At 41.0% G+C, this 23853-nt stretch overlaps 1 protein-coding gene and 1 long non-coding RNA gene across 5 annotated transcripts in view; one reads left to right on the top strand and one right to left on the bottom strand.

Annotated features, from left to right (window-relative positions):
• LOC309331611 (indoleamine 2,3-dioxygenase 2-like) overlaps positions 1–22533 on the top strand; it is a 73873-nt gene extending 51340 nt beyond the window's left edge. For all 4 annotated transcript variants that reach the window (XM_081843939.1, XM_081843937.1, XM_081843938.1 and 1 more), the window contains exons 7-10: positions 1147–1264; positions 14221–14272; positions 18879–19027; positions 20135–22533. In XM_081843939.1, the coding sequence (XP_081700065.1) occupies positions 1147–1264; positions 14221–14272; positions 18879–19027; positions 20135–20487 (672 nt within the window). In that variant the 3' untranslated portion in view covers positions 20488–22533. The remainder of the gene's footprint in view (positions 1–1146; positions 1265–14220; positions 14273–18878; positions 19028–20134) is intronic.
• On the bottom strand, positions 14157–18954 carry LOC309331628. The gene is made up of 3 exons (XR_014151914.1): positions 18889–18954; positions 15201–15241; positions 14157–14432 (listed from the first exon to the last, which is right to left on the bottom strand). It is a non-coding gene; the product is annotated as an uncharacterized lncRNA (long non-coding RNA).
• Positions 22534–23853: the final 1320 nt, after the last annotated feature.

The raw sequence follows: 23853 nt of genomic DNA, 5'->3' as shown, positions 1-23853 counted from the left end.
GTATTAGCTGTCCTTCTGTCCCAGTGGGGCACGGCGACTTGCCAAATCATCAGTTTCATAAAGCAACAGGTTACCATAACTTCTCTATTAGAAGCATATTCAAGGATTTATAGGGGTTCATATTATCACATTCATTATGGCCCTTACCACACTACCACACCGGCACGGCCAAGGTCACTCCGGTGGTAGCAGTGGCGGCCCTGGCAGACTGGAGGCCAGCCAGGCAGCGCAGTTGGAGCTGGTTGTCTTCAGGAGCTCCATGCTGCTGTGGCGCCCACCATCTTGCCTCGCTGGAAGTCCATGAGCCTTTTTTAAAAAATACCTCAGATCGCAGCAAAAATGTAAAGTCAATTTAAGAGTGGTAAAATGAGAAACTGCAGAAAGTTGTGCCATCCACAAGGGTGGGTGTGTTTACCCTCCCCCTGATTAGATTACCCAAGCCTTTTTTGCCTGCACATGTCCTAGGTGAATAAGGGAGCTATTATTGCAATCACAACATCATTGTGGATACACACACTCCATTGCCAGAAATGCCTCGTCTATTTTGATCTGTTTTCAAATGGACACAGGCCGCATTCACACCAAATACTATACAATTTTAAACAGTCATGGCTTCCCCCGGAGAATTATGCAATCTTTAGTTTGTTAAGACTGCTGAGAGAGACCCCTTTCAGAATTAGAATTCCCAGAATGGTTTTACACTGTTATGTACTGAGCTTGGGTTGTCTAATGACTCTCAGCACTCTTAAGAAGTCCGAGCTCTCAGAAATCTTTGGGAGAAGCCATGACTTTTGGCGTCATAGAGCTTTAAATGTATGAGTGTGAATGTGGCCTTACTGCAGGGCAATGCAGAATCAAACTGCAAATAAGCTTTTGTTTTTGGAATGAAGCTAGTTTCTCAAGAAACGCTTTTCAGGGGCAAAACAATGTGCAATGGATCTCAGTTGTGTGTGGATTGCATAGAAAGCACAAGTGCTCAGTTCACTTTGATTCTAGAATGAAAAGTCTGTATCCAACCCCTCTCTGCCTCCTGCATTGTATGGGGGGGGGGGCTCATTTAATTTCACTGCACACAGGTGGTGTAGTGACAATAAAGGTTTATTATTATTATTATTATTATTATTATTATTATTATTATTATTACAGGCAGTGCCACAGGTGGTTAATGGCATGCTTCAGCCTGACAATAGAATCCTGGAAGAAGCACTGCAGGATGTGGCAAGCAGTCTCAGAGACATGGCCAGGGTGTTGAAGAAAATGCATGGTAAGCTTGATATTTCCCACTTTCATTCACAAACTATTGCTCAGCCATTCATAGCACAAGGACAGAAAAGGTAGAAAGCTGGAGAAAATAGCATAAAAGTGATATGCACTCTAAAATGGGAGTAGCAAACACTTCCGGAGGCGGCGCCATCAGTAATGGCGGATTCCCTCTGAATCAGAGGGAGAAGCTCCGCAGAAACTGGGTCCACCGCTGCAGCGAAGCGGGGGACCCTTTAAAAAACCACAGACGGAAGAAGCCTGTGGCCGTGGGACTCGGCAGGCACGCTTCTGCGCCCCCCGAACTGTCAAAAAGGCACTGTAAATGGCTGCGGAGCGGGACAGGGGAGCGCTGTGCTGAGAGTCGATCGCTACTTCTGCGGAGCGAAGCTGCACAGCAGTTACCAGAGAGTGCTGACCTTTTCCCTGTGAAACCTCGATCTGAAACATCTATCCGTGAGTAAGAATTGGGAAGAGATTGGAAAAGATCAAAGAGTTGAGATTCGGATTTGACTTTGAACTTAAATTTGGCACTTTGATCGGGACTTTGAACTTGAATTCGGACCTGAAATCGGTAAGACGTAAACAGGAAGTCCGTCTTTCCGGTCTTGTAAATAGTAAGGAAGCAAAGATTAAAGAAGCTTTGAACTGTGAAATTGACTTTTAAAAGAGATAAATTTCACTGTTGGACAGAACCCCCCCCCCAAAAAAAAAATTGTGGAGGGGAGGGGAAAAAATCCACCACTCAATCCTTGATGTCGGACTGCTTTGAACAATATAAAGGTTACAGTAAGTGCAACGTGATATAGACATTGTATCTTTTACTATTGATCTCTGCAAGACAATGGCTATTCTTTAAGGGAACTCTTGAACTCTAGAATCTGCAACTGTTTTTTTTATTATTGAAACAAACTGGGAAGTCAATGAAGTTACGTTTTAACAATAATCTTTTGAAACATCTTGCTACTCTGCGCCCCTAGAGGAACTTTGTGTTACAGTTGGGGATTTTCCACTGCAGCTGTTACTCTTTACTGACAAGACTAGCCTGAAAACTCAGTGAATGACCTTGGTTCTCAGAGGCATAGTTATGGATCAAGACAAACCACAAGATAAGTCTCAGGAAAAATCTACGAGAGCTAAAACTAGACAACAACAGCAGCTGCAGCAACAGCAACAGCAGCTGCATCGAAGACCGTCAGTATCAGGCCTTGCTGCCCCATTAGCTCTAGAAAGAGAAGAAGTAAAAGGAGCAGGATCGGATTCCGCAACATTAGATAAAATACTTGCAGCCCTACAAAATTTGACAACTAAAATTGACTTAAATACTACAACTGTTAATGATCGGGGGGAGAAAGTAAATTCTAACACTCAGGCCATTGATAGGTTACTGCAGGAATCGAAAGAGACGAAACGGATAGCAGAGGAAGCGAAGGAGAGGGTTTTGGCAGTAGAAGAAAGGATACCGCCAATTAATAAACAACTGGATGATTATAGGGCACAATTCTCTTTGATTGAACTTAAGGACAAACAGGCAAATTTGAGAGTCAGGGCGGTCCCAGAAGTGGAAGAAGGAGACTTAATCGAACTTCTTACATTGGAATTTGAGGACTTTTGGGGCCTGTACCCAGAAAAACAAGAATTTAAAATAGTGAGTGCTTTTTGACTTGGAAGAGTAAAAAGGAAAAATAGAGCGAGAGACTGCTTGATTGCTCTGAGATCAAAAGAAGAGAGAGATAGAATATTGAGTCTCCACTACCAGAAAGCACTCGAGATACAAGGTGTGAGAATTGAAATTTTTAAAGACATCCCAAAATACCCACTTGACCTCAAGGCCAACTACGGAGATTTGGTAGGCCTGCTAAGGAAAAATACTATTTTATTCAGGTGGGAATTTCCTCAGGGCCTCTCTTTCACATTTAGGGGGGGAAAATTAAGATAAGATCAGAGGAAGATAAAGTGAGATTCCTGAGAGATTACGGTGAAGAACTACAAAAAGAGGGGGAAACAAAAGAGCCGGGAATACCAGGATTGGGACCACCTGACCTAGGAAGACACCCCCTGGCATTGGACAAAGCTGAGAAAGAGACACTGCCATCGGAGCAAGAGCAACTTCAAGGAGCAGTTGGAGGAATAGCAAAATAACTACAACATGTCTCTGTAGGTTTTAACTTGGAACATTAGGGCTATGAACTCCCCGGACAAGAGGAAAAGAATCTTTCACATGTTAAAAAAGGAACAATTGGATCTGATTTGTCTACAAGAAACTCACGTAACAAGACTCCACAGGAAAGTATTGATAAATAAAAGGTTAGGCCAAGAATTTATTTCATTGGACAAAGTTAAAAAAAGAGGAGTTGTGATTTATGCAAAAGAAAAATTATCACCAAAATTTATTTTCAAAGATGAGCATGGACGTTTTGTGGCAATTGAAATACAATTTCAAGGAGAGAGACTATTGATAGTTGGAGTCTATGCACCAAATGAGGGGAAATCAGAATTCTACAAGAAACTGCATGAGACGTTGTTGGATTTTATGGACTATAATATCATTTTGATGGGAGACATGAACGGTGTTGTGTCGACAAATATGGATAAATCTGAAAGACAGGTAGTTACAAAAGATGGAAGATTACCAAAAACTTTTTTTTGAAATGACAGACAATATGGACTTAATTGATACTTGGAGAACTAAGAACCTCCTAGGCAAAGAGGGAACCTTCATCTCTGAAGCTAAAATGACTTGGACAAGAATTGACCACATCTGGATTACCAGAGGAATGGCCCCCAAGATTCGAAAAGTGGAAATCTGCCCAAAAACTTGTTCCGACCATAATCCCATGGAAATGAAATTAACACCAATTGGATCCTTCAGATGGAGGATGAATGACACCTTGTTTAGAGATCCAGAAATTACTAAGAAGGCCCAAAAAATTATGAAAGACTATTTTGAAATAAACTTGAAGACCACAGTAGAAAAAAGAGTAATCTGGGACGCAAGTAAAGCTGTAATGAGAGGTTTTTTGATTCAACAAAATGCAATAAAAAGGAGAACCCAAGAGGAGAAAAAAGAAAAGATTTTGGAGAAAATTAGAGAAGGAGAGAAGAAGCTCAGGACTAAACCAAAGTCACAGGAGATTTTGAGAGAAATTAAACTACACCAAGTACAATACATGAAAATGGTAAATCAAGATATAGAATGGAAGATTAAACTGATGAGACAAAAAACCTTTGAATCAGCTAATAAATGTGGAAAGTTACTAGCATGGCAGTTGAAGAAAAGACAAAAATTAAATACAGTTACAAATCTTGAAGTGGATGGCAAGAACATACAAAATCCACAGGAAATCAAAAATTGTTTCCAGAGATACATCAAACAATAGTATGCACAAGGGCCACAGAATGAGACTAAAATTGATCAATTTTTGGAAACCAATGGATTACAAAAAATCTCTCAAGAGTATAAATTATTATTGAACTCTAGAATTTCTGAACAAGAGGTGGAGGGTGCCATTCAGAACATGCAATTGGGCAAGTCTCCAGGACCGGATGGGTTAACCTCCAAATACTACAGAGTTATGAAAGACCACTTAATTCAATCGTTAAAGGAGGTTTGCAATGAAATTATGGAGGGGGGAAAAGCGTCGGAGTTGTGGAAAGAAGCCTACATCACGCTTATATCAAAAAATGAGTCTGAAAAGACACAACTTAAGAACTACCGCCCCATATCCCTGCTTAATGTGGATTATAAAATTTTTGCAGATATTTTGGCTAAAAGATTGAAAAAAGTATTAGCTGAAATGATACACAAAGACCAAGCCGGCTTTCTCCCTGGCAGACATCTATCAAACAATATGAGGAATATAATTGATATTCTGTTTTTTTTTTAAAAAAAATAATTTTTGTTAATTTTACAACATAAACAAAAAACAAACAAACATAACACGACTTCCCCATACCTCCCCTTCACTGCATCCTTGTTTTAAAATTTTTTAGCAATCCTTCATCCATTTTTATATTTAATTCTCTTTAAAATTTTCTTAAGCTTAAATTTTTTCAGCTGTAATTCTTTATATCAAATCCCTTGACATCTTAACATTCCGAAATTTTACAACAATTTTTAAGATAGATTTTAAATTTTTTCCAGTCCTCTTCCACTGTCTCTCTCCTCTGGTCACGAATTCTGCCGGTCATCTCTGCCAGTCCCATAAATTCAGTCACCTTGGTCTGCCATTCTTCCAGAGTAGGTAGTTCTTTAGTCTTCCAATACTTTGCCAAAAGAATTCTTGCTGCTGTTGTTGCGTACATAAAAAATGTTCTATCTTTCTTTGGAACCATTTGGCCTACCATGCCCAAGAGAAAAGCCTCCGGTTTCTTTGCAAATGTCCACTTAAGGATTTTCTTAATTTCATTATAGATCATTTCCCAGTAGGCCTTAATCTTCGGGCAGGTCCACCAAAGATGATAAAAAGTTCCTTCGCATTCATTACACTTCCAGCAGTTGTTATTGGGCAAATGATATATCTTTGCAAGCTTGACTGGGGTCATGTACCACCTATAGATCATTTTCATTATATTCTCTTTTAAGGCACTACATGCCGTAAATTTAATACCTGTGGTCCATAACTGCTCCCAGTCAGCAAACATAATATCATGACCAATATCTTGTGCCCACTTAATCATGGCTGATTTAACCGTTTCATCCTGTGTGTTCCATTTTAGCAGCAAATTATACATTCTAGACAAATTCTTAGTATTGGGTTCTAACAATTCTGTTTCTAACTTTGACCTCTCCTTCTGGAATCCTAGTTTCCTGTCCTGCTTAAAGGTCTCATTAATCTGGTAATAATGTAACCAGTCTCGGACTTTAGGTTTTAATTTCTCAAAACTCTGTAGTTTCAACTTTTCACCATCATATTCTATAATTTCACAATATTTTGGCCAGTCTGAATCCATGTTCAGTCTTTTTACCGCCTTAGCTTCCATTGGTGACAACCACCTGAGGGTTTTACTCTCTAACAAATCTTTATATCGGTTCCATACATTATACAGTGCTTTCCTGACAATATGGTTTTTAAAGTTTCTATGAACCTTTACCTTGTCATACCATAAGTATGCATGCCAACCAAAGTTGTTATCGTAGCCTTCCAGATCCAAGATATCTGTATTCTCAAGAAGTAGCCATTGTTTCAGCCAGCAAAAAGCTGCTGCTTCATAGTAAAGTCTTAAGTCCGGCAGGGCGAAGCCCCCTCTATCCTTTGCATCAGTCAAAATCTTAAATTTTATTCTGGGTTTTTTGCCCTGCCAGACAAATTTAGATATATCTTTCTGCCACTTCTTGAAACAGTCCATCTTGTCTAAAATTTGCAATGTCTGGAACAAAAATAACAATCTCGGCAATACATTCATCTTGATAACAGCAATTCGGCCTAACAAGGAAAGTCTCAGCCTAGACCATATATCAAAATCTTTCTTCACTTCCAACCAACATTTCTCATAATTATCTTTGAATAGGTTCACGTTCTTAGATGTTAAATTCACCCCCAGATATTTTACTCTTTTTGCAATTTCCAAACCGGTTTCTCTTTGGAAACTATCTTTTCCCCCCATCGTTAGATTTTTTTCCAACACCTTTGTCTTATACTTATTTAATTTAAAACCTGCTACTTGACCAAATATTTCAATTAATTCCAGAACTCTTTTTGTACTGGCTTCTGGCTGTTGCAATGTCAAAACTAGGTCATCTGCAAATGCTCTTAACTTATAATGTTTAGTTCCGACCTGTATTCCTTTAACCAGCTGGTCCCTTCTAATCATATTCAGGAAAACCTCCAGTACCGATATAAACAATAGGGGGGATATTGGGCATCCCTGTCGTGTCCCTTTCTCAATTGGGATCTCGTCCATGACCATACCATTTACAATTAGTTTAGCCTTTTGCTCAGAATATATTGCACCTATACCGTTTTCAAAATTTTGGCCTACCCCCATCCCTTGGAGATTCCTCTTCATAAAACTCCAGCAAATATTGCCAAAGGCTTTCTCTGCATCCACAAAAATCAACACAGCTTTTCTATTTATGTCAGTTTCCAGAAGTTCCAAAATGTCTATAATGTTCCTCACATTATCTGACATTTGTCTACCTGGTAGAAAGCCTGTTTGGTCCCTGTGAATCTCCTCTAACAAAACTTTTTTAAATCTTTTTGCTAAAATGTCTGCAAAAATTTTATAATCCACATTCAGAAGTGATATAGGGCGGTAGTTCTTAACTTGATGTTTCTCAGTTTCTGTCTTCGGTATAAGTGAGATGAATGCTTCCTTCCACGATTCGGGAGCCTTTTTCCCCTCCAAGATTTGGTTACAAACTTCTTTCAATGGTTGTACTAACCATTCCTTCAATGCTTTGTAGTATCTCGCGGTTAGCCCATCTGGTCCTGGTGATTTCCCTAGTTGCATATCCTGAATGGCACCCTCTATTTCTTGATCTGTAATCTTCTCATTCAAACTCCTTCTGTTTTTTCCCGAAATTTTTGGCAGGCCGTGTTTTTCAATAAATTCTTCTATCTCTTGTTCATTCTTTGGCCCTTGTTTATACAGTTTCTTGAAAAAACTTTGAAAACAATTACTTATCTCATTTGGTTTATTAATAAACTTCCCATCTACTTCGAGTGATGTCACCGTATTCAGCTTTTGTCTCTTTTTCAATTGCCATGACAGTAGCTTCCCACATTTATCTGCTGACTCGAAGGTCTTTTGCCTCATTTGTTTTATTTTCCATTCTATTTCCTGATTCATCAGTTCCATATATTGTGTTTGATGAAACTTTATTTCTCTTAAAATCTCATGAGACTTAGGTTTAGATCTCAGTTTCTTCTCCCCTTCTTTTATTAGGTTCCAAATTTTCTCTTTCCTCTCATTCTGTTTTTTCCTCTTTATTGAATTCTGTTGTATTAGGAAGCCACGCATCACGGCTTTGCTTGCGTCCCAAATTACTCTTTTTTCGACATCTGATCTCAGATTTATCTCGAAGTAGTCTTTAAGTGTCTTTTGGGCCTTTTTACAAATTTCTTCATCTCCAAAAAGGGTGTCATTCATTCTCCATCTAAAGGTTCCAGCTGTTGTCAGTTTCATTTCCATCTTCACAGCATTATGGTCGGAGCAGGTTTTTGGGCAAATTTCTGTTTTTTTAACCCTTGATGCCAGGTTACTAGAAATCCATATTTGGTCGATTCTAGTCCATGTCATTTTTGCTTCAGAGAAAAAAGTCCCCTCCCTTTCCAGAGGGTTCCTAGTTCTCCAAATGTCAATCAAGTCCATAGTGTCAGTCAGTTCAAAGAAAGTCTTTGGTAGTCTTCCATCCTTAGATATTACTTGTCTTTGGGCCTTGTCCATGTTTGTGGAAACAACTCCATTCATATCGCCAATCATTATAATTTTAAGGTCCAAAAAGTCCATTAAAGTCTCATGCAACTTCTTGAAGAATTCAGCCTTCCCCTCATTTGGTGCATAAACTCCAACAATCAAAATCTTTTCTCCTTGAATTTGAATTTCCACTGCCAGGTATCTTCCTTGCTCGTCCTTAAAGATCATTTTTGGCTCCAATTTTTCCTTGACATAAATCACTACTCCTCTTTTCTTGACTCTATCTGATGAGATAAATTCTAATCCTAGTCTCTTGTTTGTTAGAAGTTTTCTATGTGTCCTGGCAATGTGGGTTTCTTGTAAGCAAATTACATCTAAGTGTTCTTTCTTTAAAATATGAAACACTTGACCCCTTTTTCGGGGATGGTTTAGACCATTACAATTCCAGCTCAGGAGTTGCAGAGACATTTTTATTGTTGGGTACCTCTTCCACCGACTGCACCAAGTTCTTGCTCCTCCTCGGTCGGTGCTTGGTTCAATCCAAATGATAGGTTTGAAATGTCCGGTATTTCCCTCTCACTAACAGTTCCTTTCTGAAGATCCTCTAAATTTCTTTCCAGAAAAAGTTCTTTATCCTGATTTGTTTTTATTTTAATTTTCTTCCCTTTAAAGTTGAAGGACAACCCTTGTGGGAATTCCCACCTGAATGGAATGTTGTTCTGTTTGAGTAAATCAACTAAGTCTTTAAATTGAATTCTGACCTCCAAAAAGTGTTTAGGAATATCCTTGAAGATCTGTATCTGGGAGTTTTTAATGACCAAGGCCTTCTGGAAATGTAAATTCAATATTTTATCTCTTTGTTCCTTTGATCTCAAAGTGATTAAGCAATCTCTTGGTTTCTTGCCTTGCTTCCTGCCAATCCGAAAGGCTGTAGTTATTACAAATTCATCTTCCTCTCCATCTAGCTCATCATTCCAAAAGTCTTGAAATTTATCTGTAAGGAATTCCCCAAGCTTGTCCTCTTCCTCTTCTGGTACTAATCTCAGTTTCAGATTCTTACTTTTCCTCTCCAATTCCAAAAGGGCTAAAGCTGCATCATGTTCATGTACTTTCTTTGCAATAGGCGCAAATTTTCCCTTGGTTTCTTCAGCAGTGCTCCTGGCGCTCTCAGCTATTTTCCTTGTTTCCGTGCTCTCTTGAATTAAACGATTGATAGAGTCTGTATTAGATGATATTGTCGTTGTGTTCAAGTCTAATCTTGTTGTCAGCTCCGTCAGTTTCTTAGAGTTCTCTGTAGACTGTTTAGTAAGCTCTGCAGACTGCTTAGTAAGTACTTCTAAAGATTGATTTATTCTGAGTAGAGCCTGTGTCATAGAATCCATTGATGCTGCTGTTGTTTTCTCCTGTGCAGCTGCTGCTCCTGATATAGAACCTCTTTTTTGAGCTTGTTTTTGAGCCTGCTTTGTTTTACTTCTTGTTGAAATTTCTTCCAGCGGGTTGCTCATAACTCAAGGTCGTTCACACAGGAAAGTTGCAAGTGGAAAATCCCGCTGAATCCACCGTAATGCAACTGAAGCCCTCTAGAGGGAGAAATTGTATCCAAACAGAGGTAACAGATATACAAAGAAACGGAAAGTTCCAAAAGCACAAGTCCAACCAAAAGTCCGACCAAAGTCCCTACTTTGTAGCACTTTATGGTATTGAAACTTTAATCCACCAAAGTCCCGTTATTATGTTTCAAGTAGGTCTTATTTTGTAACCGCTATCTTTTGACAGCTCATTTGACAGTTCCTTCTCTAGGCGATCGCTGCTCCGGCAGTCTGGCCAGAGGTGTCGGCAGCGGAAGCTTCCCCGTTCATAACTCTTTCTTTCTTTTAGCAGGTTAAATTAATTCTGTCCCCCCCCTTCCCCTGCTCTACAGGGGGGAGATCCTTTCGATGTCTGGTCTGATAAAGTTTAAAGTAACTTTCCTTTTAAATACAGCTCAGTCTTTTCATTGCTCCGTTACTCATGCAGTTCCGGGAGGCTGACTTCCTTAATTTTGCCTTTCCCGTTTTCAGCCAAATCTTCTAAATTTTTAAAGTCCCGTTTCCTTAATTTTCCGTTCTTACTCACGGGTATTGTTGTTGCCAATCAGTAGTTTCAGAAAGGAATCGGCGCTCTCCGTCAATGGCGACGCGGCTTCACTCCGCAAGCTGGGTAGCGATCCTCAGCACCGCGCTCGCCCCGATGCCGCTCCGGAGCCTTTAAAAAGGCTCTTTCATGATACCGGGGGGCGCAAAGGTGCCCACCGAATCTCCTTGCTCACAGGCTTAAGCGCCTGTGATTTTAGGGGTCCCCCGCTTGCCGTAGCGGGTAAGACCCGAACTCGCGGAGCAGTCCTGCCTCGGAGCTCGAGGCAAGGACCGCCATTAAACGCTGGCGCCGACCGGAAGTCAATATAATTGATATTCTGGAAAAGTTACAAGTTAACATCAACTCAAAAGCTGTTTTGATATTTATTGATGCAGAGAAAGCCTTTGACAATATATCTTGGAGTTTTATGAAGAAGAATCTTCAGGGGATGGGGGTTGGAGAAAAATTTGCAAATGGTATAGGTGCGATTTACTCAGAACAAAAGGCTAAATTAATAATTAATAACACAGTTACAGAAGAGGTCAAAATTGAAAAAGGGACACGACAAGGCTGCCCAATTTCCCCATTGCTTTTTATTTCAGTCCTGGAGGTTTTGCTGAACATGATTAGAAGGGACCAACAGATTCAGGGTATTCAGGTCGGTGATAAACAATATAAACTGAAAGCTTTTGCAGATGACCTAGTTTTGACATTGCAGGAGCCAGCCCCTAGTACTAAAAGGGCCTTAAAACTAATCCAGGATTTTGGTCAGGTGGCTGGCTTTAAACTGAATAAGTTAAAAACTAAGGTATTGGAGAAAAATTTAACGCCAATAGAGAAAGAAAAGTTTCAGAAGGAGACAGATTTACTACTGGTAAAGAAAGTAAAATACCTGGGGGTGAAGATGACTTCTAAAAATGTTAATTTATATAAGGACAACTACGAGAAGTGTTGGTCAGAAGTGAAAAAGGACTTTGAAATTTGGTCAAATTTAAAGCTTTCCTTACTTGGACGAATTGCTGTCATCAAGATGAATGTATTGCCGAGAATGTTGTTTTTGTTCCAATCATTGCAAATTATAGACAAGATGGACTGTTTCAAGAAGTGGCAAAGGGACATTTCTAAATTTGTCTGGCAGGGCAAAAAGCCCAGAATTAAATTTAAGATACTTACGGATGTGAAAGATAGAGGGGGATTTGCCCTGCCGGACCTTAAGATATATTATGAAGCAGCAGCTTTTTGCTGGCTGAAGGAATGGCTACTTTTGGAAAACACGGACATTCTAGATTTGGAAGGGTATGATAATGTATTTGGATGGCATGCGTATTTGTGGTATGGCAAGGTTAAGGTACATAAGGCATTTAAAAACCATATTGTCAGAAAAGCATTATTTAATGTCTGGATTAAATATAAAGATGTGTTGGAGAACAAAACCCCAAGGTGGTTATCGCCAATGGAGGCAAAGGCCATGAAAAGACTTAACATGGAGACCAACTGGCCAAGGTACTGGGAAATTTTGGAGCAGGAGGGTGATAAACTGAAATTGCAGAGTTATGAAAAACTCAAAGACAAGGTGCGAGATTGGTTACATTATTTTCAAATAAGAGAGGCCTATAATTTAGATAAAAAGATTGGCTTCCAGGTGGAAAAATCAAAATTAGAAACTGAATTGTTAGAACCAAATGCTAAGATATTATCAAGAATGTATAACCTGCTGTTGAAATGGAATATTGTGGATGAGAAAGTAAAATCTACTATGATTAAATGGGCACATTATGTTTGCTGACTGGGAACAGTTATGGACCACTGGAATTAAATTTACGGCATGTAATGCCTTAAGGGAGAATATTATGAAAATGATGTATAGGTGGTACATGACCCCAGTCAAGCTTGCAAAAATTTACCATTTGCCCGATAATAAATGCTGGAAATGTAAAGAAACTGAAGGTACATTATTTCACCTTTGGTGGACATGCCCAAGTATCAAGGCTTTCTGGGAGATGATATATAATGAAATGAAAAAGGTATTTAAATATACTTTCCTGAAGAAACCAGAGGCCTTTCTCCTGGGCATGGTCGGCCAATTGGTGTCAAAGAAGGATAGAACTTTCTTTTTGTATGCCACAGCAGCAGCAAGAATTCTTGTTGCAAAGCATTGGAAGACACAAGATCTACCCACCTTGGAAGAATGGCAGATGCAAGTAATGGACTACATGGAAATGGCAGAAATGACTGGCAGAATACGAGATCAAGGAGAAGAGCAGGTGGAAGAAGATTGGAAGAAGTTTAAAGGCTACTTACAAAAACATTGTAAAATCTCTGAATGTTGAGGACACTGAAATGAAACGAAGAGGTTCAAGTGAATAAGATAAATAAGAATATGAAAGAAGGGATAGATATTGGATGAAAATTTGAATGATATAATATTTGGAGGAACTTTTAAAGGATAAAACTAATATAAATGAATTTGCTAAATTACATTTGAAGAGGAATACAAGAAAGGAGGGCGGGTGGAAGTCAAGAAAATAAAGTTATGAAGGATATGAATTTTGAAAAGAGTGTTCTCTTTTTTCTTTTTTTCTTTATGTTAAGTGTTTGTATTTTTGTATTTTTGTGGTTTTGTATTTTCTTGTGTTTTTCCCATTTATTGCTTTATAATTTCTTTATTGTGGAAATTTAATAAAATATCATTATAAAAAAATAAAAAATAAAATGGGAGTAGCAAATGCCCTCCAGATGTTGTTGGACACAACTCTCATCATCCCTGAGTATTGCCCATGTTGGGTGGGGTTGATGGGAATTGGAGTCCAAAGACTCCAAATGAAGAAGAACCACAGGCTGGCTATCTAAAAGACAACAGTTGTGTGTGTAGACTATGATTGTGCAGAAATATGGAAAAGTCTCATGATGTGATCCTGACAACAGAATTCAACTTCCTGAGAATATTACTGCCCTGTGAAAAAGAAAGTGCAGATTCAGCTACTCAAAGTAGTTCCATTGAAATGAATGAACCTAAGTTAGTAATGGGTTTGCTCTGAGTAGAACTAGCACTGGATAGGATCAGCAAGGGAAACCCAATGCTTGGCAGTGACCTGTCACATGACTTTCTTGGTGAAACGTTCATTTGTGGAATGCCCTCCATAGTGAGGTGTGTCAGTCTCCCTCATTATTAGCTTTTAGGAGAAATTTTAAAACACTCCTGTTTCAGCATTTGAGAGCTGAAAGTCCTGCCCCTGGCACCCCTGAAATTATTAATTTGAGAATAGGAGCAGTTTTTTGGCATTTTTAGAATATTGTTTCCAACTGTTTCAAGAAATCTCACTAGTCTTGTTTTGGTATTGATGTGTTTTCTGCATGGGCTCCTTTGGAGAAAGGGTGTGATATAAATTTAATAAAATAAATAAATAAACTGACTTCACCAGTTTTGGAAATGTGAAATTTATTTTTGATCCAGTTTTGTTTTTGTTTTTATGCTTCACTTCCTAGATTACGTGGATCCTGCAATATTCTACGGTGTGATGCGGATCTTCTTTTCTGGGTAAGTACAGCATGTATACTTTTTGCTCTCCAAACGTTTTCCAAGTAGGAGTAGAGGGACAAGCAGGGGTCCGCACTCTTGAGAAAATCCGCACTCTAGAAACAGCCACACATGCTGCTCTTATTTCTTTATGCATTTGATTCCATTTATGCATCATTTCCTGTAAAATAAGTTGAGGTGAGTCCACAGTGAAAACATCAAGGATAACTTTTTATTTCATTTATGAATTGCTTCCCACAAGACATCTTGAAATTATTTAAAATGCAATAAAAGCACATGCAAAACAATTGTATGCATTGTATAAAAGCGGCTAAAACATTAAAAACATTAAAACAACAACACATACATAAAATCAATTCTAATCCATTACAGATACTAACTGGGATAAAAAATCTCAACCTAAAAGGCTTGTTGAAAGAGGAATGTCTTTAACAGGCCCCAAAAGACTGGCGAATGCCACTGGATTCTTCCTCTTCCCTGCTAGAAAGGGGAGTGGAAAATTTCATACCAGTGGCCTTAGTGACTCCAAACATCCAAATCACTGAATTTATTTATTTATTAATTTATTTTTATTAATTTTCCATTAAGAACCTCCAATTTATAACAAATCAAATCATAATCCAATTCAAAAATTAAAATTAAATTAAAAAACAACCAAATTACAATCCAAATTGTTAATTATTAAATTTCACACGGACTTCCCATATGCTGGACCTCTGAAGAACTCATCTCAGATAGTTATATTTCTGCCCTCTTGTTGTTTTCATATTTTCCATATTCTGATCTTAAACTCTCAAAGCCCTCAGTCCCTGGCTGATTGATTCTCAATCATGTTAAACAATCATATATCCAGTTTAATTTATGTATGCGTATGCCCTGCCGCCCACCTGCTGCCCGCCCTCTCTGTCCATGGCCGCACTAGGTTTACCTCAGCGTGCAGACAGCGAGGCTCTGGATTGGCTGCAGGAACTTCCTGCAGCCAATCTGAAGCCACGCCAGTGTCGCCGCCCGCCCAGAAGCCATCCCAGCGTCACAGAAGTCAGTCCCCATGTGGCGAGGCGTCTGCAGCACACAGGGACTGACCAAGCATGCGGCAGGGTCTGCAGGCCAGATTTACAAGCCTGGGGGGCCACATCCAGCCCCCAGGCCTTAGTTTGCCAACCCTAACTCAGAAAGCAGGCAGGTGGGGGCTGACAGAAATTATTGGGACAGTGCCCCATTAGCCCTATGGGGTTATGTAGTTTTCTCTGCTGGAGAAAATGACACATCCAATGATAGCTGCAGCTGCCAAGAAGGGGGTTGGCTAAGGGTGGAGAAGCACAGGAAGCTGCTGAGGAAGAACTGTTTCTCAGTGATAGAGCATCTACTTTGCCTGCAGATGGTCCCAGGTTCAATCCCAGGTAGGGCTAAGAAAGACTTCTGTCCGAAACCTTAGAGAGCCACTGTCAGTCAGTGTAGATAAATAATGAGCAAGGTGTGCCAATGGTCTGACTTTGTGTAAGGATACTATGCTCTTTTATTCTTACTCTTCCCCAATAGTGCTTGGTATCATCTACATTAACTGGCAGCATCTCTCCAGGGTTCCAGAAAGGAGACATTCCCAACTCTTGCTGGAAATGGAGCCCATGACCTTTTGCACACTCAGCCAGTGCTCTACCATTGGGCCTCAGCCCTCTGCCTTTAAGAGAAACAGAACTGTCTCCCAGCGACAGTTCCACATTGCTTGGCAAAAATTCTCAGAATGCTGCAAGGTCTTCCAAGCTGTTGAAAAGGAGCGGGTTTTTCAGCTTGCATTTTTCTTTCTTGTGTATGTGTATGTGTGTGATCATTTTAATAAAACAACTGTCTAAAAATTGAGGCTTGCTGATCTCCAGAGTCGCACCTAACATCTGGCAGGGGCAGGTGGCAAAGGATGGCTAATGAGCCTGCATACAGCTTGAGTCCTAAGTGAGCCCAATCCTCATTTCTATCTAAAGCACATTTCCTGCAATGTGTCACCAAGCAGAGAGGTATGAAAGCTTTGCAATTCACATCTGTTGCAGCCAGAGAATGCTCTGAAACTCTGCTAATCAGGGTTGCAACTAGGGGCTGGCTCCTTTGTAGATATAGTGGATGTTATTATTAATATTGCTGTTGTTATTTCATTTATGGGAGAAGATGCAACTCTGAAGAAGATTGCACATTTTCTATTTGCATTGAGACAGAATGCTGTGCCTTGTCAGGGAGATCCAGAACGCGAAGTTTATTTTATGCTTTTACTCATTGAGGTTTTATTCTGGGTTTTGTACATTCATTTTTTCCGTTCTATTTTATTTTAACATTACATAACTTTGTTAAAAGAGGAACATGCCCCCTCCTTTTAAAGGGGCATGTTGCGATCTGCCAGTGAAAACTGGAAATTTAACTTAGTTTAGGTTGTAGTTGGGGAAACCTTGGCCCTCTGAATGTCTCTGAACTACAACTCCTGTGAGCCCTAGGAAGCATGGCCAATAGGATGATGGGAGTCGTAGTTCAGCAACATTTGGAGGGGCAAGGGTTTGTTTGGATCTTGGGTAACTTCATGTTATACTTTCATAGTGGCAAACTTTTGTTTTGTAATGGTCTGATGACTAGATACATATAAACAAATCTACTATACTTACTACTACTATAATTACTACTATACTATTTTTACATAAAAAAGAAAATCTACATTTGTCTCTTCCACAAGTCTCCCAATATATTTGGGGAAAGCAACATCTGATTGGCTGAAAAAAATTCTTGATGTAAGAAAGAACCTTTTATTCTTGGTACTCCTTGTGCCTCTGATGGTTTCAGCTACAGATTTATATTTCTGTAAATCTTGCAAGCCGTGTGTGCCACACCTCTGGGTCTCTCATTTCTTAGGATGGTACTCTCCACTTGTACCAATTGTAAATGTAACATTCCATGCCACCCTTGGTTTGGTTTGGTTTAGTTTTTATGTGTTGGTCTCATGGTCTCTATTATTGTGATATGGGTTATATAAACAAAGTGAAATATAAGAGTCGAGAATGGAGTTTAATAAAAAATACTTTCGATAAAAGAATACTATTTTATTAACAGTACTATTACTACTATGGTTAAAGGGGAGTGGGTGGCGCTGTGGTCTAAACTACTGAGCCTCTTGGGCTTGCCGATCAGAAGGCTCCCAGTTTCTGCCAATCTAGCAGTTCAAAAGCACACCAGCACAAGTAGATAAATAGGTGGTGGGAAGGTAAATGGCATTTCTGTGCACTCTGGCACCCATCATGGTGTCCTGTTGCACCAGAAGCAGTTTAGCCATGCTGGCACATGACCCGGAAAGCTGCTGTCTGTGGACAAACACGGGCTCCCCCCACCCCAATGCTTTTCTTTATGTGCCCCCTCGCCCAGCTTGTCTGGAATTTTGGTTTGGGTTGCCATCAGTATGCTGATGACAGCCAACTCTACCTGTTGATGGACTGCCATCCTGGCTCGGCCCCAGACACACTGATCAGATGTTTGGAAGTTGTGGCTACATGGGAGCTGGTTGAAGTTAAATCCTTTTAAGACAGAAGTCCTTTGGCTTGGTCGGGACGATATGGGATTGGGGGGGGCAACTCCCATCCCTTGTGGGGGTGCAATTAGTGCCAGCGCCTTCCATCAAGAGTTTGGGTGTCATCTTCGATGCCTCCCTTTATATGGAGGCGCAGGTTGCAGCTATAACAAAGGCAGCATTTTCCCATCTCCGTCAAGCTAAGTCTCTCTCGCCCTGACCTCACCACTGTGATCCATGTGACTGTCATCTCCAGGCTTGATTATTGTAACTCACTCTACATGGGGCTGCCCTTGAAACTCCAGTGTGTGCAGAATGCCACGGTGAGACTCCTTACGGGGTTCTTGCCGCAGGAGCACATTCATCTGGTGCTATACCAGCTACACTGGCTCCCAGTGTAGTACAGGATCAGGTTTAAACCTTTAAAGCCCTATATGGCCTAGGACAATTGTACCTATGCAACCGCCTCTTCTGCTAACGGTCTGTTAACAACAACACTTTGAAGATCCCGGGCCCCAGGGAAATTACACTGGCCTTGACTAGAGCCAGGGCCTTTTCAGCCATGGCCCTGGCCTGGTGGAACGCTCTCCCACAAGAGACTAGGGCCCTGTGGGATTTGACATCTTTCCACAGGGCCTGCAAGATGGAGCTGTTCAGCCAGGCCTTTAGGCAGGATGCAGTTTAACTTAGGTACTTTCCTTTGTATAAAACAAGCCTGAAAGAGGCCCCCAACCTGCTCACAGGTATGATCAGTGGAAACAGTTGGTCCTGGCAAATATTAACCACTCTCAATTCCAACCTGATTCCACCTGCTCAGATTTTAACTTGTCTGAATTAATTTTAAGGTGTATTTTAATTAATTGATGTCTATTTTTATGCATATTGTGTTGTTTTTATGATGTTAGCTGCTCTGAGCCTGGCTTCGGCTGGGGAGGGAGGGATACAAATAAAATTTATTATTATCATTATTACTACTACTATAATAACAATCTAGTATTATTACTACTGCTTATTGGATCTACCATGCAGCTCCTTGAGATGCAATCTCTCACTGCCTTTACTTCCTTTTAGATGGAAGGACAATCCTGCCCTGCCAGAAGGGCTGATCTATGAGGGTATCTCGGACAAGCCTCTGGTGTACTCTGGGGCGAGTGCAGCACAAAGCACCACACTGCACACCTTTGACGAACTTCTTGGAATCCAGCATTGTAGGGAAAGCAGTAAGTCTGTTGCTTTGATGAACTGGAGACATACATGCACTGCATGTGGTTTGTGTAGATGGTCTGTGGCAGGGCTGTCCCAAGACATTTTGGCAGCTGAAGTGAACCACAAAATGGTGCACCCCTGCCCCAGGGAAGAAGGAATGAGTGAATATCTGGATTGAGAACAAGAGGAGGGGGATCAAATCAGCTTTACCTGACAGTTGAAGTGGGACTCAAACTCCATCATGGGGTGGGAAGGGGCCCACTCTGAATCATGCCTGGCAGGTGCAGAACCCAGAAGACCCCAGAGGACAGCCGCTGCCAGTTCCTTCCTAACTCTAACCCTAACCCTATTCACGGAGAGGCCACTGTAGAGGCGACACAGTAGAGGAGCCATGGGTGCCCTGGTGTGCCCGTGCTACATCACCCCACCATGTGCACGCCCACACTTGATAACATAGCAAGCACATGCCAGGGGGCATGGAGATGTAGAGCGTTTCCCCCACAGCATGTGTGCAGAACCTGGTGATTGCCTGAGGCCCCAGGCCTGGATGAAGGGCTGCCAAGGAAGCAACGGCTCCAGCCTCCCCCACATGGCAGCAGGCAACGCATTCATGATTGGGAACCCTGGTTGCATGGAAACCCACACGTATAGGTGACCAGTCTTCCCTTTTCAATATGCACAGTCAATAGGCACCTTATAAGCACCCTTCAGATGCTGTAGACAACTCCCATCATCCCTAGCTCACATAGCCCAATGGTTAGGGATGATGGGAGTTGAAGTTCCAACTTTGGCTACCAATGTAGGAAAGGATCACAGAAAAGAGAGGAGACAAACACACAGTTTATCCACCTGTGGTCTGAAATGGTATAGTTCACCAGCTATGGTTTCATCATCCTGACCTTTATTTATTATTGGGATGGGGAAAATGTTGAGCCTGCAGACACTGTTGGACTCCCAACTCCCATGAGCCTAAGCAGCATGGCCAATGGGCAGAGATGATGGGAGCTGGAGTCCAGCAACACCCCCATTCCTGCTGCATAACAGTACAATATTTATTTATTAACACACACACTGTTGAACTATTAATCCTACTCACTCATCTTCTCTGTGTCCTTTGCTAGCCACATTTTTGCACAGAATGAGGGAGTACATGCCCCCTCACCATCAGGCCTTCATTGAGGAAATCCAGTCCCTTCCCCCACTGAGGAGTCATGTGCTGTCCTCTGGCAAGGAGAAGCTCTGTTCTGCGTATAACATGTGTGTGGCAGCCCTTTCTGACTTGAGGACCTACCACATTGCCATGGTCACCAAGTACATCATTTCAGCAGCTCGCAACGCCAAGGCGAAGCCAAGTGAATCCACTTCTCCAAACCCGCCATCTTTCCTGGAAGAGAGAGGGACAGGTGGCTCCGGGGTTCTGAGCTTTCTCAAGAGTGTCCGGAACACAACAAAAGAAGCAATTATAACTTTTTAAAAGCTTGCGCTTTTTCTGCGTTGGGGGTTAAGCTAGGATGGCCAATGACGTAGCACTACCCAAAAAAACAAACAACAAAAAAACCAAATTGGCACAAAATGTTTCTGTGCTTATTTATATGTATCGGTGGAAAGGTAGAAATAATTACTATAATATAAATGGAAACTGGATACATCTCATCACAGCAGCACCAGATTGACCTAGGAGCTTGCTCAATCTGCTCCCTGGGGCTGCTGTCAGTTGAACAAATATAAACTCTCTCCTTCCCCTGCTCCCACCTTTAGGTGGCAGTGCAGGGATTTCCGCTTGTGCAACAGCACTTCCCCCCATTCCCAGCTCCCATGTGCACCCCTGCCCTCTCCAAATCTGCTCGGGGTGTGTGTGTGTGCTCTAGAATAAATTCAAGGGGAAGTGAGAAGAGGGGGGAGTTTCCATTGTGCAAGCAAAAGTCCTTGCACTGATAGCATGAGTTACTTAGCTCTACACTGGATGCAACTGTTTCTTTTTAAACCAGACATAGGCTTGACTTTACCTACTTAAAATAAAGCACAACTTTTTTGGCCCTGGAAGCACATCAGGAAAACTAAGAAACTATTATGGGTGCCACAGTTTACCACTTTCTCACAAGAGGAGCTGGCAATGCTTAGACCCACCCACCCCACAAAAAAAGCTAGCAAAATACCTATGCCCCCCACCACAAAGCAGTGTCTGCCCTCCCCCTCCAAAATAGATGCCCCCCAAGCAACCAGAAGAAGCCCTTGCTTTACTTTTCAGGGCTCTGAACAAGCTCCATGTGGTGCTAAGTGCCAGCAAAAAGTGAATTAACATGTCACTATCCTTCAAAATTCACACTTCTCTAAATTTTGAGATGCAAAATTTTGAGATGCAACTCTCCAAACAAAAATGTGTTTCACAAAGTTGTGAAAATACACGAATGTGTATTCTGAAAACAAAGGTGTTTGTGAAAATAACTTACCGAAATGCATTATATTAGGGGAAATTGCTTGCAGAAATTACCTATATTAGGGGAAATGCTCATTTAAATGCTGACTATTTTAAAGTCAACAAATGAATGAAAACTGCACATTCCTTGCATGATAAATCCATCATCCTGAAAGATTGATAGATGAAACCAGAGGCCATTCTTCTCAATTCTTGGTTTTAAGTGAATTTAATTGCCCAGTAAAGGATTTCTCCCTGCTTCGTTTGACTAATCAAGTCTTCTCATGGAGAGGGCTTTTTGTTTCATATCTGATCTGAACAAGAGGCGAGATGAATTAAAACATTACAGTCTAGATTCCACAGCTAGTATGTGCATGCACCATGTCATGTCATAAATGATAAAGTGGGGGGGGGGCTGACCTGCCCCTCAAATTTTATTCAAGTTGGCAACCCTGGCTACAGCCTTTCCTCCAATACACTTGTTCCCCCCGTTAGAGGTGGGTCTGAGACCCTAAAAATAAAATCTGAACAAAATTGATGAAGCAGTAAGAACAGGTGTCCCAGGTAGGCACACCCAGTTTTGGCAAAGCATAATCTTATAGTGGGGCTAATCTGAAAGCTCTTCTGCAGACTTTAGAAGTTTCACACACACAAACATTTAAGAAAGGTATTTGATGAATTAATGGTTTAAAAGATAAACATACAGAGCTTTAAAAGCATTATTTTTTAAAAAAGTGAACAGCCCATCTTAAGTAAGGGGAAAGGGGAAGGCCAGCAACTGAACCAAACTTTAATTTTCTGGTATTTTTAGTAGTCATTCAAATTACAAAACTAGGATTCTGCAACAACAGCACATGCCACAGCTTTGGAATCCATTGTCAGTTCTTAGAATATAGGAAGCATATCAGAACCATTAGTCCATCTAGATCAAAATTACGAACACTTACTGGCAGAAGCTTTCCAGGCAAAAATCATTACCAGTCCTACCAAGAGATGCTGGGGATTGAGTCTGGCATCTTTTGCTTGCAGAAGTAGTGAGCTGCAACACTTCCCCCTCTTTTACATGTGCCTTCAGATCCTCACTATGGTAGGTATCTGAATCCTTCCCCCACTCTTAAAATAAACAACTTATTAATATTGAATAGAAAATATTCTATTAAACTGGAAGCTTTCTTTCTTTCTATATACCCCCCCTTTTGCATGCAAATTTTGCTGTGTTCTTCCCTCCGATGTCACTCAGCGCCTGGTGAGCCCAGCACATGCACTTTTCCACCCACCTACCCCACTAGCAAATTGTCCTTTTTTTTGCTCTTCTAAATATGGCAACCCTAACCTAAACTTGTGGGTAAAACCTCAGTGCCTAGGGCTTGCTGATCACATGGTCGGCAGTTTGAATCCCTGTGGCGGGGTGAGCTCCTGTTGTTCGGTCCCAGCTCCTGCCCACCTAGCAATTCGAAAGCACCCTTAAGTGCAAGTAGATAAATAGGTACTGCTTTATAGCGGGAAGGTAAACGGCGTTTCCGTGTGCTGCGCTGGTGCTGGCTCGCCAGCTGCAGCTTCGTCACGCTGGCCACGTGACCTGGAAGTGTCTCCGGACAGCGCTGGCCCCCGGCCTCTTAAGTGAGATGCGCGCGCAACCCTAGAGTCGGACACGACTGGCCTGTACGGGCAGGGGTACCTTTACCTTTACCTAACCTAAACTTAAGCTGGCTAGGTTAAATAGCAGCCATAAAGATGTCCATACTTCCCCAATTCCTGTTCTTGTTTCAGACCTTACCTGTACTTATCCCCCTTTCGCAACTGTCTCACTGAAATCACTTACTTAACAATTTTATTTTTGGAAGGAGAAGCAGAGTGACATGTCAGACTTTATATTGTCCCAAGACCAATGGAGGTCTCGGGGCCCCAGGTGTTAGGCAATTAAAGCAAATGGTGATAGTTCAGTCTCAGTTCCCTGGGTTAGAATTGAACTGCAACCCTCAATGCCCTCCCTCCAAGACTTGCCTTTTCTTAAAACTTCCTGTGCACACACCACAAAAATAAAGAATCAATTTTTACAACTAACTCCAAAGAAGCAATTAAATATACGTGATGTTAATAGGAATATCAGCTTCCTAACAATTATAAATCTATTTAACACTGGGTAATCTCCATAATGTACAATCAGGATCACTTAAACAATGCTTTGCAGATTAATTTTTAATTCTAACTTTTTCTAGCAGTGATGTTTGAACTCTAAATAAAATGTTCTTTCCCCTGTTAATACAGTATTTTATTTAGATTTTTTTATTTCATAGATTAATTTTAGGCCATTTAAGAACAAAAGAACTGCTAACTGCTAAAAGTTCCCACAATACTCTCCAAAACAGTACCATTTCACAGTACCATATACATAAAAAAGGTAAAGGACCCCTGACCGTTATG

This window comes from Podarcis erhardii (assembly GCF_964252035.2).
Source record: "Podarcis erhardii genome assembly, chromosome: 16".
Classification (NCBI taxonomy): domain Eukaryota; kingdom Metazoa; phylum Chordata; class Lepidosauria; order Squamata; family Lacertidae; genus Podarcis; species Podarcis erhardii.
The sequence above is the reverse complement of the archived record's forward strand: the minus strand, read 5'-3'. Positions and strand labels throughout refer to the sequence as shown.